At 40.1% G+C, this 17218-nt stretch overlaps 1 protein-coding gene across 3 annotated transcripts in view; it reads right to left on the bottom strand.

Annotated features, from left to right (window-relative positions):
• The window catches only part of Vti1a (vesicle transport through interaction with t-SNAREs 1A), a 302888-nt gene that overhangs the window by 232044 nt on the left and 53626 nt on the right, over positions 1-17218 (bottom strand). For all 3 annotated transcript variants that reach the window (XM_028775171.1, XM_028775164.1, XM_028775180.1), the window contains exon 4: positions 5307-5384. In XM_028775171.1, the coding sequence (XP_028631004.1) occupies positions 5307-5384 (78 nt within the window). The remainder of the gene's footprint in view (positions 1-5306; positions 5385-17218) is intronic.

Below are 17218 nucleotides of genomic sequence, written 5' to 3'. Positions count from 1 at the left end.
CCCATTTCCATGGCTGTAACAGATACAGCCAGAGCCCATGGAATCACAAATCTGTCCCCCTCTGGGTATGTGTTTGACATCATTCTAAACCACAAACTTCACTGCATTGCTAACATGACTACCACGGCTTCACAATGCTCATAAAAGAAGCCTGTGCCACAAGACCATAAGCCACATTCTAGGTTTGAAATTTGCATCTTCAGCATTCAGGACTACAACTGAAAATTTTTAAACATCCAAGTGCTACAACATCTGTTACAACACTTGACATGCAGGCCAATAAATTAAGCAACTGCTTTAGAGCGAGTGTTATGAATGGTTCGCTATAATTCTCTCTAAAAGTATCGTGTTTACCACCACCGGGAATCTCAGCGCCTAGTGTCTTAGTCTCAAGTTTAAGGTAGACAAGTGTGCAGTTCAGCTTACTCTGTTATGTCACTTATTACAGGAAAGCACTTCAGACATAAAAGGAAATTCACATTGTCATAAAACCTTTACAGAAAGGGTTTAGAAAGTATTGTATAGCGACTAGTCTGCACTTAACAAAAGTTTAAACGTCAGTTGTTGAAAGCAGTTTATATTGGTTTTAAATATACCCATTCCCTTCCCCACAACCGCCCAGTATAGCATCTCATCTTTTCATGTGGAAAGTGACAAATCTGTTCTCTAGATGAAGTTAACATTTAAACTAATACACCTAGTCCATCAGATATTGGAGTCTTTCTCTTTGCCATTTGAACAGCATGGCAGAAAAACTCGAACAGTGAATCTCAGAGAGAGACGATGTGGGAATTGATCGCAAAGCTCTGTTCTTTCTGAGCACCATTCTTCAGCTGACCGTGATACTTAAAGGGCCAAAGTTTAAAACTACTTGTCAGCAATGAAGTCCATTGGGGAATGCCACCCTACCGTAAGCAAGAGTGTTTTAAAATGCTACCCATTTGCTTTTTCAATGGATTCCAAACAAAAAAAAACCTTTCTATCTTGTTTGTGCTGCATGGCTGCATTCAAGCTCCACGCCGGATCTGTAACTAAGCTAGGTAACGGGAGATTTCTAATCTTCGTCTTTTTTACCCCCTTAACTTTCTTTCTCTCTTTTTCTGTGGGGGTGGGGTGGTGTTTAGGCAAAGAGTTAAGAATTGAAGTAAACAAAGATGGTCGATGGTCGCTTTTTGGAAATTAACAATGCTCAGGCTGCACTAAAAGCAGCCATTTGAACATCGTATCCAGTCGCTAGCTCCATCACAGGCGCCATGAAAGTGTGCAGAACCATCATGTTGGCTTATGATAATCCGAATCTTTTTTGAAACAAAGATTTCTCCCCACAACCCCACCCGGAATGCAGAATTTGATACAAGAGGTAATCTGTTCCTTTGTGGGCTGAAAAAAAAAAATCTGGTTTACGCTGGTTTGAACCAGTGGAATCTCTTGTGGTTAAGCCTTCTGCTGTGACTAAAATCAAAACTGCACTGTGGAGCATGGGAGGATGGGTGTGCATGAGCGCCTCTCTGTGTATGTGTGTGAGGTACGTCACGTGACTCCCAGAACTCCTGAATTTTTTTTTAAAGCTGATAACGCCACTGCCGTCTCTGTCCGCATACAGATAACGAATAAATGCTGAACTCTATTAAACGCCCTTTACACATTATCGTGGGTCGAACACACAATTTTCTGAACTTATGATGACTGTCTATTTATTTTGCTAGAAACCCCCAGCACGAACGAGCAGATTTGTGCCTGGTAATGATCTGCTCTGCCGGGGCTATATGAAATGATACCGACCTTCTTCAGATCTTGCGGAATTAAATTGACCGACTTCACCCCCTGGTCTGTAGCTGAAGTTTGACACACTTTACGCACAGCAAGCCCAAATCGGAACTTAAGAGAACCTTGCATTAAAAAATTAAGCAATCATTATCTGTTAAACATTCCTTTTCCACAAAAACTTCCTCATGGTGGAGACCATTCTATCCTTTATATGTTTTTTTTTTCCCCTAATCTTCTCTGCAGGATTTTCTCAAAGTCACTGGATCAATATAATTTTGCATATGGCAACCGAGAGTCTATTAGTATCCAAAACAAGAACTTTGGATATTTTATTTGTCACTATTGCCAAACTCTACTCTGAAGCCTGGATGATTTTATTCTATAATCTGTGTTTTGTCTATTTTGAGAATGGTTCTCATGAAAGGAAATCAAGTTAAGAACTACTAAGCTTTCCACTCTAAATAAATACTGCATCACTGCATCCAACAGTTCAGCTCTAAAAGAAATTAAACACTGCACACTGGAAGACGGATAAAAAGGCTTGGACACTTGTCCTCTGGAGCCAGGGCCCAAGCCTTCAGTACTTACAAGTGCAACGGAGAGTCTCTCCCGGCACCCACTTTTTTTTCTTTCTTTTTTTTCTTTCTTTTCTCTATTTTTTTAAAAATCTAGGATGAGGTATATTTAATTAAATAAAATATATATGAATTTTAAAAAAGTATCCAAGGAAGTTGATCTAGAATGCAATTAGATGTATATTGTACTGAGGACATTAAGCATTCACTTGAGTAATCCTTAATTGCAGAAAGAGTGGTATTTCTAATCATGGAAGAAATATAAATATACCCTTGAAGAAAATTACTCTCATTGATAGCTGGCTAGAAGATTGTAGCTACACATGTCAACATGCGGTTGTAGATGTCTAAGAGAACTCACCATAAACACCACAGAGAGAAAGCTAATTGCTACTGCATTCACACATGTCCAAACCTTCCCCAGGAAGCCACTGTATGGAGGAGGTGCCTGAGGCGGTGGACATGAAGTCAGCGCTTCACGTTTGCAGTCAGAACTACTGACTGTTTACTTGGTTTTTCCCCTTACAGTCACTCTGTATACTTAACTGACAGATATATGCTAATTTAAGTGACTAGGACTAATTCTGCAGATAGCTAAGCTTTGTGTGTATATTAAAAGGCTGTCATAATTATATGACAGGAAGACCTGGAAGCCAGCATGTGAACAATCAGCACAAACATAAACTTTCTGGGTAGTAGAGATTTTCTTATATGAATTGTGAGAGTCCACTTAGAACAGCTACCTTCTTACCTACATAAAACTGTAAATGAAGACCCATTTAAAACCTTCTCTGTGAAGAGAGGCCCTCTGCCTTGACTGCTGAGTCAGAAGGCCATTGAAGAGAATAAAGTTATTCTCACATTGGAAGTTTGCTCTGGGAAGAGACATTTAAATCCCTACATTATGACAAAGGACTTCAACACAAAATTTAATGACTTCATCGTGGTATGGAAATTCTGCTCTGCATGGTAACAAATTATCCAAAAAGCTTAGTATGGTCTCTTTGAACTTTCACACCTCATTCCAAATTTTAGGCTGAAAAGTTCACGAGTCATAATCTACCGTTTGCATATTCTCGAGACTGTAATTTGCCGTGCTGTATTTATTGAAGTGACAGGTCCTTACAGCTAACTTCAGGTTCCCCAAGCACTTTCAGAATTTGTAAGTTTGATTCATATAAGTCTAGGGGAAGTCTCTGCATAATCACTTTAAAGTGACAGAAATATAATTCAAAAAATTCAGGAAGCGTAAGCTCAAATCTATTTTTGTGGAGTATTTTTCTTTAGGCATAGAATCATTCTTCTGTGTGTGTAAAGCTAACACTCAGGGTGTATAATGTCCATTAGAGAAGGGAACAGGCCTTAGAAGGGATCTGTCAGAGAACGACATCATCCCAAAACAGCAGCCCTGGTAAGACAGAAACACCTCCTTCCTGGTCCTTCTCCATGAGGGAGCAGTCTCAGATGAGGGAAAGTCTACAGCTTTCAAAAGAACTGACATGGGGGCCACACACGCTTTTGTTGTTGTTGTTGGGTTTTGTGTTTTGAAAAAATAAGAAAAAGAGTTTTGTTTTTACAGTAGTTAGAGAAGAAAATTGTGACTCATTCATCCAAAAGGCATGAGCAATTCAAATCCGACTTTAAAAAGGCAGAGAAGCCTCTCCCCCCACTCTCACACTGTTTAAGAGACTATGAGGAAGCCCTCCCGGGTTATTTTACTTCTGCTCTGCCCCACCCCTGTAGCTGTTCTCCATCAGGAAGCCTGTCAAATCTGAGCCATGTCTGCACTCAGGCTGATGTGTCAAAGAGTGAAGGAGGTCAGTAAACCTGAGCGTCTGTTTGGGGACGCTTCTCCCATTTTTGGGGGTAGCAGGACAGATGCCTTTGTCATACCAGCTTCTTCCCAATTACAATGCTCACATTCAAGTAGCCTGGAATTTAGTGTAGTGAATGGAAACTCCTTGAAACGGGAAGTCCGTCCTGCAGATTTTAGCCTGTTAGATGGATGTGCTACATCTTCCTGTCTAATCACAAGCTTGTTTTACTCGGTGAGTGGTTCACGTAGGTAGAGAAGCAAACGGTGGAAGACCTGCCTTAATAAACACATTCACTTCTTGCCTATGACGCTCTCTGTCACCCATCAGTCCTCAGGGTTGTGTGAGGCTCTTTAGATTCAGTTCTACACTAGGAGGGCGAAAAAACAGGGGTCTTTAAAAGTCGGATCTGTCATACCTGTGTGACATAATGATGCCTCCAGCATTAATTCAAAGACAGTAATAGTAGGATGCTAATTAGACTCATGGCACGACTGTGTCAACCAATGAGGAGCGACATACAAGTCATAGGAACCTTTAAGGAGAAACTGTATCAAGTATCTCTCTTGTGTGCACATCTTTAGGTGTGAGCAGGACTGACCCCACTGCTATTGTGAAGCAGGGCCGGCCCTCAGCCTGGGTAGCCACACAAGTCCCACACTGGGGCTAGCATTTGCATTTTGGTGAATGTATTTTTAAGAAGCTACACAATAGGATTCGGGGCTGTGCTGCCGAATTTTGAAAGCTCACTTTCATTTGTTTTGCTGTGAGTGTTGATTTAATTATGCAGCGTTCCTTTCAAAGCTGCATTGTGTACTTTTTTATTCCTCTTACATGTGTTTGAGGTGAAGACCTTGGCTTTGTCTGCAAACAGCGTGTTTCAAGTTATTTCTTAAGTACTAAATAATAAAGAAAGGAGAAGAAAAGAGTTTTTTAAAAGATAGCAGACAGCGATCACAAGGTAAAGGGTTAAATGTAAGATCTCTGAGAAACATTTTGAAGTTGATTAAGACTCCAGCTTTGCATTAAACAGTATCGCTTCCACATGAGTAGCTGCTAATACTGCCAGGGAGCAGCTTGAGAGCCCAGTGTGCCTGTGACCTCCTCCACCCTCCAGCCACCCACCGGGCCTTCCTCATTAGCATTCTACCTGGTTCTCTGAGGAATTCCCAGCATCCCCTAGGAGCTCATTCCGTACTTCGTCACTGTAGGCGATCCGTGACCTTTTCTATAAAACAAAACAAAAAAAGAAAGAAGCAAGATGAACATTAGAAAGCAAACATTTGCATCCAAGCATTATGGTATCAAGGAGGACCATCTCAAACCCTCGGGAGCCCCCTAATGGAAACCTACCAGCAGAGATGTGCAAACCTAACTCAAACTCCAGATTCCAGGGGCTTACTGGAAATTAGATTTTTGGTTTTTAAAAAAACAAAACAAAACATATATACCAATAATGAAAGAAGTTTCTGCACTGTGTTCAAGTTCTATTACTTTTCATAAGTAGCTTAGAATTAATTTATTCTTATGCGTATTGTTTGAAAAAGACCACTAACCTGGAAAAATACATAGCTGTATTTTTCAAACTCACAGATTGTAAATAGGACAAGAGTGTTTGGGAGTCTTCAGTATGAAATGCACTGTACAATTTAGAGCTCTAAAACTGTCTCCTTCTAGGGTACTACTCGTATTGGCAGCTCTGCACTGGGACAGCTCTACATGGGATGCCTGCACAAGCACATCTATACTTCATCTCTGAGATGCTACTATTCAGGAAGAGAAGGGATTGCAAGCTGTGCCCCAGCTAGCAGGAATTCAAATATCTCCCACTCCTCTATAAATAATGGCCTAAGGAAAAGTAACATGGGTGAGGGAGGTGGGGAGGGGAGAAGGGGAGCACACAGTCAGACAGACACTGGTAAAGGAAATACATTTTCCAATTCCAGTAACTAAAGGTAGTGTGCTCCGAGTCAACATTTGACAATGAAATTTATTTTTCGAGGATCCTAACCTCACCTGTAGAGCCAGAAGGGCGTGGCTGCAAGCAACTCATGAATTATCTAAATACACACATTTTGGGAAACTGGGAGGTTCTGAAAATTAGTTGTGAAACTTGAGTCTGGTTCTTGCTCCCTACTGCATCTTTACTATTGAAGGCTGCCGTCTCTGCTTCTCAATTGGAAAGTGGAGGCGGGATGCTTGCATCCTTTCCTGGGTCTCTATAATCTACCTAGACTTAAAAGTTCTTCCTCGCTCATCTGTGATCTGGAAAAAGTACAACAGTTTCAAAGGACTACCTGTAACCCATATGCAAGAGGCAACAGTAAGATTTCCAACAGATTTTTACAGTAGTCCATGAGCAATGCTGCTTGGTCTCACTTGGCTCATTATACCTTAGAATCATATCATTTAAAAGAACCATAGACGGGAACAACCACTAAGTTTCAGATCATTTAGAAAGGCTAGTCTTTCTCAAGTGGATGCCTTATCTGAAGCACAAAACACAGGAAATGATTTTTTTTTTTTTACTATTTTCTCAATTCTCCCAAGGGTTTCACATAAAAGAGAATGTGGCTTATTGCATATAATTTAGTTTACTGCTTTTCTGGATGTAATTAAGCAAATGATATGCTGGATCTAGCAGAACCCAGTTTTAAAAGGCTTACTGGAATATAAATAAACACACACACCACCCAGATACTTGTTTTAGGAAAACGATGTAGTATTGTAGAATTCTGATGGCAACTCTTCTTCAACTGAGACTAGAATCTCTAGGTCCTGATGCTCAGCTGAGAGCTTCATCTATCCTTAAACTATCACCTCTGGATAGACTCAGGAAAACAACACAGAGCTATAGAATACTTCAGTATAAAGAAGACAGAGACGTCCTTCCTGCCCAGTCTCCCTCTTCTTTTCTTGCCACAATATCTGTCTTAAAATTTAGCAGTTGCAATAGGTCTCTTAATAAACAGAACTGCAGTGGTGTCACAGGAAGGAGGACAAATTAGAGACGTGAGTCTTTGGTATGTGGTAAGGACATCTATTTGTTATCTCTTAAAAGTTCAGGAGTGTCTCAGTCCATTCATCTGTGAACTCACCAGCTATTTTCTTACCACAAAGAGCATATGCTTAGCCTGTTTGTCTTGCTGAAGCGACTATGGATTGCCCACTTCTACTGGCTTCATACAGAACAGTATTTCAAAATGCTAAGCCTCAAGGTCAGCTCATTTCATGATCTTAGTACAATACTTAGATCACACCAAACCTCTCTGCCCATTTGGAGATCCCCACCATCACAGTCTCAAACCAGCTAAGCAAAAGTATTTTACAGCATTACAGGGAATGAAAGCCTTTGCGACAGGCTGTGGTATCAGAGCTGCCTTGTGCATTATTCATTTCATCACAATGGGGGACTAAAACATTCCACAGGATGCAGAAATGTCATATGGAGATTGTTTTTGTTTTCTCCCTTTTTCACCAAAATACCAACAAATTGGCATAGATTGCTCAATTACATTATGTTTTTAGTTAGATTTAGTATACTTCAAACAAAAGAGGAATCCAAGCGCAGAGCCCTGAATATCTAATCTTGTTTTGGTGAGGAAACACTGCTTTTGAAAAGCAGCAATTAAGAGAATACTGGCTCGGCCAGAGAGGAGGATGCACCCACAGCTGAAGGGTGGTCTCTAAGAAAGTCACTCCTCACCACTGGGACTTAGTGGCTGGTCTTGGAAGGCTTTTCTGGATGTAATTAAGCAAATGATATGCTGAGCATAACAAAGTGGTCCCTGGCAGGATTGACTTAAGGAAGGAAAAGACATTTCATTGCAAATATCAGAAATAACTCCCCACGAGAACGGCACAATAATGCAAAAAAATGGGACTCTGCACTAGAGTTCGTTCCATTTTCCAAAAATAAAACAAACCCAAGCTGTTCTTTATTACGAATTATACTTGGAAACCCAACACTGGCATTTTCTCATAATTTCTTAATACTTGAATTTTTTAATGAGCTGACTATAGGTAATTAACCATAACTCAGTCTTGGAAATCATCACTACACTGGTTGAAAAACAACAACTAAAAAATAAATAACGATGAAATTCTTTTCAATGACAAATGGCATGTTTTAAGGATAATTGTTCCTAAAACATCAATAAATCATGTTATCTTTTATACAATTTTAAAAACCTCATGCTGAATTACTAAGTACCTACATAATATTTTATTTTAGAAGATTCTAAGCTAATGAACTGAAACCTTATTGTTATCCTGATAAACCTAAAATATTTTCACTTTATTATTAAAAGTATAAAATCTGTACTTTAGCCAAATGCAAGCATGAGAATTTGAGCTGGAAATGTCACACATTCAGCTACAGTTTGAAGGAACCCAATTCATAATGCATTTTATAAATAGTTAATGACTTCTATACATAAGCTAACCAGGCAAATCAAGAAATTGTCAACATTTTTAGTCTTAGTTGTCAGTTACCACTGTCTACCGGGTGCTCTCTGTGTGGCTTCAGGAGAAGTCTGAAGGTCTATGCAGTGTGTAGTCTACTGCAGTTCCTGGCCTATACGATAAAGATGCAAAGCTTCATCCAACAATATTTCAAATACACATTGTGTGCACACATACTCACACACTTGTACACACTCACACTCATTTCACTTTAGTTGTGTACTTATGTAAAACTTACTCTTTCAATGATTTATACTTCATACTTCAAATGAACTAAACACAATTGAAAAAATCTATAGGATATGACCAAACTATGGCAAATTAACAGATTTGTTTGCCTTGAAAAGCTGGAGGTACCGAGTTTCTCTCTCAACTCTACAGCGATGACAAAAGTGAGTCTGCAGTTATGAAAGTGAAAATTTTAGAGGTAAAGAGATTTGCATTGATATGAACAGGATGCTTGGGTACTAATTGATGGTTTCCTTAACGCCAAGTTCAAATAAAGACACTTGTTCAGTTTGGTCTAGGGATTTGGCTAGAGATAACCTACTTACTTAACCTATACTTCAACATTTCCCAATTAACCTCAATGTGTCTGTGAGCACACACTGCAAAACAGGGAAGAAAGTGAATTAGCTTAGTTTAAATTAATTAAAAATTAAGTTAATTAAAAATGGTCATCTCTGGCTCTGCCTGTTGTGTGACTCTATATGGGACACACAGTATCTGCAACCAGAATGAGGGTTCTGCAGCCTACCACAAGCAAAAACATAACAATGAAGTTGGTTTATTACTAAAGCGTATATGAGAATTTAATTTCCATGGTGTGCACATGGCAAAGCAATTCCTTAAATTGCCTCACCTGGGAATTTAATGCAATGTTATCATCAGACCAGCCACATTGTAAATAGATTTATAATGCTTTCCATGTGCTGGCTTGGTTGCATATGAATTAAGTAATGATCTGGCATTACAATAAAATCAGCTAGTTCCCACACCTGGCAGACAGGATATTTCACTAAATTAATAGCCATACAGCTACATCACAAGGCATAGGAGAGGAAACCATCTCAAAGGCATCTAACTTGGTCTTATATGGGAAGCAAAAAACACCACGGGCATGTACAATGCCACTATACTGAATGAGCTGTTCAAGACAGTCTGTTTCTGACATCTGTAGGACTGAATTAAGACTTTCTCATTCCCATTCAATCTTGGCCTAATTTCCTTCATTCAGGACTCTAATTACTAATCAGCAATCTGCAACAGTCACAAACACTGAGAAAGCCCTTCATTCTAATCTACATGCTGCAGACAGCCAAATAATTGATACAAAGTGCAATGTGGTTTTGGTGTAATGAAAGGAACAGCTTGTCCCACTTCCTAATCAAATTGGTCTATAGCAGCAGTAGTTAATAGATTTCTCTATAGTTCTAAAACAAACTACTCATGCTGGCCAGATTTTCCATTGCTTCTACCAAGTTTTTCAGGTCCTTATATTTAATAATGCCCATGGTTACCAGGTGATACATCTATTAAAACCTGCTATGCTTTCAGAGCCAAAGAATTTAACTGCTCCAAAAAACTTAACTGCTTCTGTTGTAATTAATATGGAGGTATCTACAGAACAGTATGAAATTATAATTATTACCTACCCATATGACTGCTGGGCATCACGTCTTACCTAATTTTATCTGGTTCTAATTAAATAACATCATGGCACTGTAGTATCCAGCTAGTAGTTTTGAAAATATACCTATCTTTGGCAGAAGTATTCAACTTCTAACCACAGTCCTTCTGTCCATGGCTAGGTTCATCCTTCCAGCCACAGAGTAACTTCTGTGACAACACCACCCTACACAGTTCAGATAAGAGCAAAGTGAACTTGTAAGCAATGGCCTGATCACAGGCATGCTGCTAGGCTGGAAAGGCACAGAAAGAACAAGGACAGCACCTCAGTCAGTCAGCCCGTGATCTTGGTCACTGAGTACCACACTCCTCATCTCTACAACAGAGATCTTAACCATGACTTCCTGTGGCTAGTGCACGGATTTAAATATTATAAACAAATGTAAATCTTCCTTAACACTTTGGCTGTGATAACTGCAGAAAGCATGTTCCTCTGAACACCAGCTGATAAGACACATGGTATGGAATGAAGCCGACATACACATATGACTAAGAACTTAGATTACTACATCCTTCCTAAAGATTCTTTCTCCACACACTAAAAGTTGTTTGAGGAATTCCACACAATTTGACTCAATAATTCTGATATAAATGGTGCTGCAATTGCAGATAGTTTAGAAAAATAAAAAAACCTGACTGTAATTCTCCAATACTATTAAAGGAAGTAAGCTTCAGTCTTTTAAGGAATTATTCCGCTAAGCATGCTTGTCCTTGTTCAGGAGAGTTTAGATGCTAACCAGTCTAAACTTTGGAGCTAAACATGCTGCCAGTACTTGGCATCAGTGAAGGGAATGTAGACTCTCATTTTTATTGCATATTTATTTACTTTGTGTGTGTGTGTGTCATGCTGCTATATAAAGGCCAAAGAACAACTTTCATGTGTCAATTCTCTCTTCTTACCACATGGATTCTGAGCTGAGACACCTCAGTGATCCAGGAATATATACTGTCTATCCAGCATAAACTTAAGGTTAAGGGACCACATTCACACCACCAGAGAAGAAATATTCGCACACCCCACTGCTAAGCATCAGCACATGGGAAAAGCATGAGAGCACCAGATAATCCATCCTTCTTTGGGATGAAATACTAGGAAAACAGACTAAAATTTCTAAAAATTTTTAAAGTCATAATCCCTTATTATTTTCACTTGTACTTTCAGAAATATTTGACATGTTTAAAATGGGTATTTATGTTTTGGCTGTACATTATGAGATTAAATTATACCACATTTCTTAATTGCTTTCTGGAGTGAGCTATAACACACATGAATATTTATATGTGCATTATGAGGTTACGTGTGCATGTATAAACACAGAGACTCACACAAACCCATATGCAGTCCATATGGAAAAAGAATTCTCTGGGCTGTGCACGGCTAAAATAGACTTTTACTTAGAGTAGGAAAGCTGACCACATTGCTGCTCCATCATTTAACGATTTGCAAAACAGGCAGGCCCACGACTCAGGTACCTGCACCCCTTCATTTCCTCTTGCAGTGTTTCCAAACTTGAGCTGAGGTTTCTGACTAACACTGGTATTTCGAATGCCACAGGAGTTAGCTAGGACCACGGACCGCTGCTTCCACACGCTTGCAGCTTATGACTTTTGACACTGGTCCTGAATATGGTGTGTCTGTGCCTTAAATCATGTTGGCTTGTCAGTCAACAATTAAGTTACATCATTCAGAAAATCAGTTCATGATAGAATGTGCAGATGTTAGTGTCAGCATCTGGAACTGTGTGAGTGTGCAGTGAGAGATCCAATTCTTTAAAGTCTTTCTGAGAATAAAATAATTCCATAGACTTAACCTGAAATAACACCCCCACTGGAAATGATACACTGATAAGCGAAAGCCATGCAGCAGATACTCTGTTTGTATTAAACTCAACTGTCAAAGCAGGTCATAAATTAGTGTAATTAACTCACATACCTATAATTTTTCTATGAAAAATGCCTAGTATCCCTTGAAAGGCTGCCCATGGCATAATTTGGGTAATTCACGCATCTAACAAGTGATGCTGGGGGCTCTGTCTTACTGACACTGAGAAACTGTGGTGCTTTGACTAGGCATGGATTTTACAGACTCATGTGTTTGAATGCTTGGCCCATAGGGAGTGGCACTTCTAGGTGGTGTGTCCTTATTGGAGTGTGTGTGGCCTTGTTGGAGGAAGAGTGTCACTATGGGAATGGACTTTGAGGTCTCCTACGGTCAAGCTCCAGCCAGTATGGGACACAGTCCCCCTCTGATGTCTGTAGATCAAGATGGAGAACACTCAGCTCCTTCTCCAGCATCATGTCTGCCTGCATACTGCCATGCCTCCCACCATGGTGATAATGGACTAAACCTCTGAAAGTGTAAACCAGCCCCAGTTAAATATTGTCCTTTATGGGAATTACTTTGGTATAGTGTCTTCACAGCACTAAGACAAGCTAAGACAGAAGTTGGTACCAGGAAATGGGATAGTGCTGTGATAGGTGTGACTATGATTTGGTTTGATTTGGGTTTTGAAAAGCAGTAGACTGACTGCTTTAAGTAGGGCTTAATGGGCCATCCTAGAGAAGCTGGAAGACAGTGTTCCTGAGAGTGTCGTGGATTGTGGGTCCTGGATCAAGAGGTTTCAGAGCAAAAGAATTTTAGCATGTAGCCTAGAGACTGCTCTTGTGCTATTTTGGTGAAGAATGTGGCTACGTTTTGCCCTTGTCTGAAGAGTCTGCCTGAGGCTAAAGTGAAGAGACTGAGATTAATTGCATTGACAAAGGAAGTCTCAAAACAGTCCAGCATAGATTTTTGTCCTCTGGTTTACTCCTATGAAGAGTGTTTTGATCAACTGCATCAAGCTTAGAAAAGAAAAATACAAAATGTATGGTTCAAGTACTAAAGGGATACCAGGAAGGGGAATGGAGCCAAATCCCATGTTCTAGGATAAAGAATGGAATTATGGGAGTGGTGACCTTGGAGCACAATCTTACCCAGCTAAGCCTATTGTCTGTGTTTCCAGTTGAACAAGGGATAGTAACATCATGTTAGGCATTATTATAACCACTGTTTTCAATTAGACTTTTAATCTGGAATAAACTACAATCCAGAAATGGAGGACGTATCTGTGACCTAGGTTTTGAGCCTGCAAGACACAGGCTTTTAATCTGAATCGTGAGGCACAGTGACTGTGAAAAGCTTACGTGCAGTAACCACCTACTGATGTCCCATTTACTCCACAACTCCTAAACAAGACTGTCTTACCATTCTTCACATGTTCCCAGGATGCTCACAGATTCACTAGCTGCCAAAGTCCACTGACTCTGTTTACTTAAATAACCTTTTGATTTCTGATAGCTTTAGATTTATATAAAAGTTGCAATAAAAAGAGAGAGTTCTCATTCAATCCACATCCAGTTTGTCACACACAGTTAAGGAGTTACACGTGCATCCTCTTGTATTTCGTATTTCTGTAATTGTTCCAGTTCCCAAGTAAGGACTTTAAAGCTTATTATCTATTAATTAAATAAATGTCTTGGATATAAGCTTTGGCTTGTTCCCGAACTAGCTTGTAACTTACATTAACCTGTTTATACTATTCTATATCTCCCACATGGCTAGTTACCTCTTCTCAGTTTCATATGTCTGACTCCTCCAAGGCTGGGTGAGGAATCTTCCCCACTTTACTATTTCCTAGAGTTTCTCCCTCCCTCCCTCTCTGTCTTTGTCTCTCTGTTTCTCTCCCTCCCCCCCTCTGTGCCTCTCTCTCTCTCTCTCTCTCCCCCCCCCCTGAATCTTTCACCTTCTAATCCTGCGCCAATCAGAAGGTGCCTTAGGCAGGCAAGGAAGGACAGAGACACATCTTCACACACTACAGATAAACATTATCCCTACATATTTAATTTTTGATGAAGTTTCTCTCTCTATTCCCAGATCTCATCTAAGACCTCATATAGATGGAGGTGTAGCATGTTCTTAGCTCTTTTTGACTCAAGATAATTTCTTGGTCTTATTTGTGATGACCTCACAGTTTTCAGGAAATCCTTCAAGTGGGATTTGTCAGGGTTTTGTTTTGTTGTGTTTTCTCACCAACTGTCTGGAGTTCTGTGCTTCTAAGAGAAAGGTCACTGAGGGAAAGTTCTATGTACTGCATCAGAGCACAGCCATTGATTATTGACAGGATGCCGCTGCTGATGTTACTCTTGATCGCTTGCCTGAAGCAGTCCTCATCCAGCTTCTCTAGTGTGGAGTTGCTAAGTATCCCTTCACACACTATGCCTACAATACAAGGACACTGAACTCCCCCTCCTTCACGACAGTGCATCTGTATTAACTGTTTGGCATTCTTATTTGTAGGAGAGAGGCATGCCCATTTAACCATCACCCACTCACTTGACAATATGAACTTGTATTTGTTTGTTCATTAGTTAGTATCTAGTACTACTTCATTCCTTTTGTTGTTTAATTTCTGAGACTTGGCTTCCTTCTCCTTGACTTGGATGTCTCCTGGTGAAGTATTGCTATCATCGTGCACTTCACCAATGTGCTCCTCATCAACAACCTCTGTAAGAGTGCCAGATGCTGGCCTAGTTTCTGTCTAATCCCCTCCATTGTCACTATTTCTCCATCTAACCATAAAACGCTGTCTTCATCCCTAGCCCACTTTCATTCATCTGTAGAACCTTACCTTTACCCATCATCTACCTACACTTAGAAACTAGTCAGAGTTTTTTTTACCCATAAATCCAACTCCTACTAGAAATCTTAACTTAAGGCAGGGTTAATACTGTGATCCTTTAATACAGTCCCTCATGTTGTGGTAACCCCCAATCATAAAATTAGTTCTTGCTACCTCATAACTATAGTTTTGCTACTGTTATCAATCATAATGCAAATATCTGATATGCAGGATATCTGATCATGTGACCCACAAGTTGAGAACTTTTACCCTAAGGGTGTCTCTAGCTTACCACAGTCTTGTGGCATTGTCTGTCTTCCATGTCCAGCCCTCCTGCTCTCCTTTATTCACTAAGTAGTGATGCCCTGCACATGATACTCTAAGATAAACACAGGAAAATGACCTGTCAATCAGCACACTGTGGCAATTAAACCTTTATGTTACAGAGTATCTCTACCTGGGCTCTTTAATATTTCAAGGATGTCTGTTACCTTTTGCATTCAATCAATTCCTTCTTCATAACTGTGGCTAGTTATCACACATTTTATCCTTTTTTTTTTTTGGAAAAAAAATGGTATGAATTACATTTGGGAGATACTTGTACAGGAAGACTCACATTTTTAGAGAGAGGTAGGCCAATACGGAACAAGTTTCACCTCTTCATCTAGGGAAGAAACAAAGCCCCCTTCAGCCCCATCTCAAGCAGAATATCAGAGATACAGAAGAGTCACAGCCTAAAGATGTAACTTATTTCAAAATAACAATCTTAAAACAGAAAGAAAATTCATTCAGCAAAATCCAGTGTGCTATGGAAAAATGCTAAGCAGCTATACACTCTCCAATGTTAGAAACCAATACCACGTTCCACTTTAATTTCAAGTCTAGGAACGTCTCATGTCTGCTGTTACTACTCTCATGAGTTAGCTATCCTGTTTTGATTATGAAGGAGCAGAAAACCCACTGTTTCATATGAGAGAATACACATGCATATTTCCCTCTGTGTGACTTGCAGACCCCAGGAATATGGATTACCTCTGTTATCTGCATGAAAAAGCTCTGCTACAATCCTGGCATTCAGGTTGCTTTTATCTCTGAGACCCCAAATTGTACTGTTAGGCAACCGAGGGCACTTATCCAGATTGAACCGTCAGACAAATAGATGTTTGTCAGCCATTCAATTTGTATTGGGGAGTATGCCAACAAAAACAAAACCCAGCAATTTAAAACAACAAACCCACCCTCTACTGACAAGAACAAATTGCTGTATTTCAAATGAATAAGAATTACAATAGATCACACATCCTGAATGGAGGTGCTTCAGAAAGAAAAATATTCTTAGAACTAATATTGCCTGTTTTTTTTCTGGCAGTAGTGAACATCAAGCAAGCATGCAACATGTTTAAAATGAAGAAATATAAGGGAAAAACAAGCAGGAATTAAATGTCATCAGTGTAGGGCTCTCCAGTCAAGTTCAAAGGCAGCCTTCGGTGGCTACAGGAGGTGACATGGTGCTGTACTGAACGCTTGTTCTCGGCCTGTGGTCTATCCAGGAATGGAAGTGCTGCTGGGGCTGGGAAACAATCAGGGGTGCGAGACCACCATTCTTGAGCCTAAACTGACTCTAGCTCTGTATTTTCAATGTCCACAAAAACAAACAAAAGCTTTAGTGAACTGACCTTACTACAGTTACAGTGTCTCAGACAACTTGGAAGCATGTGCAGGAGTGATTTAGTCAAAACTGATATTAATCTAAATATTAAAGTGGTTAATAAGAAACTACATACAGCCACAAAGCTTTAGGAATAAAAAGAACTTCGATTTCCCCACCAATCATCTGAGCAGTTTAACATCTCGCTCTATGGTGTCCCTTACACCACATCATTATTCAGGAGCTAGGGCAGCTGCTCCTGCATTCTGGAGCTAGGGCAGCTGCTCCTGCATTCTGGAGCTAGTGCAGCTGCTCCTGCATTCTGGAGTTAGTGCAGCTGTTCCTGCATTCTGGAGCTAGGGCAGCTGCTCCTGCATTCTGGAGTTAGTGCAGCTGCTCCTGCATTCTGGAGCTAGGGCAGCTGCTCCTGCATTCTGGAGTTAGTGCAGCTGCTCCTGCATTCTGGAGCTAGTGCAGCTGCTCCTGCATTCTGGAGCTAGGGCAGCTGCTCCTGCATTCTGGATCTAATCCAGCTGCTCCTGCATTCTGGAGCTAGTGCAGCTGCTCCTGCATTCTGGATCTAATGCAGCTGCTCCTGCATTC

The sequence above is a fragment of the Grammomys surdaster genome, unplaced genomic scaffold, assembly GCF_004785775.1.
Source record: "Grammomys surdaster isolate TR1022 unplaced genomic scaffold, NIH_TR_1.0 66, whole genome shotgun sequence".
Lineage (NCBI taxonomy): Eukaryota > Metazoa > Chordata > Mammalia > Rodentia > Muridae > Grammomys > Grammomys surdaster.
Note: the sequence above shows the minus strand (reverse complement) of the source record. Positions and strands in the feature narration are given on the sequence as shown.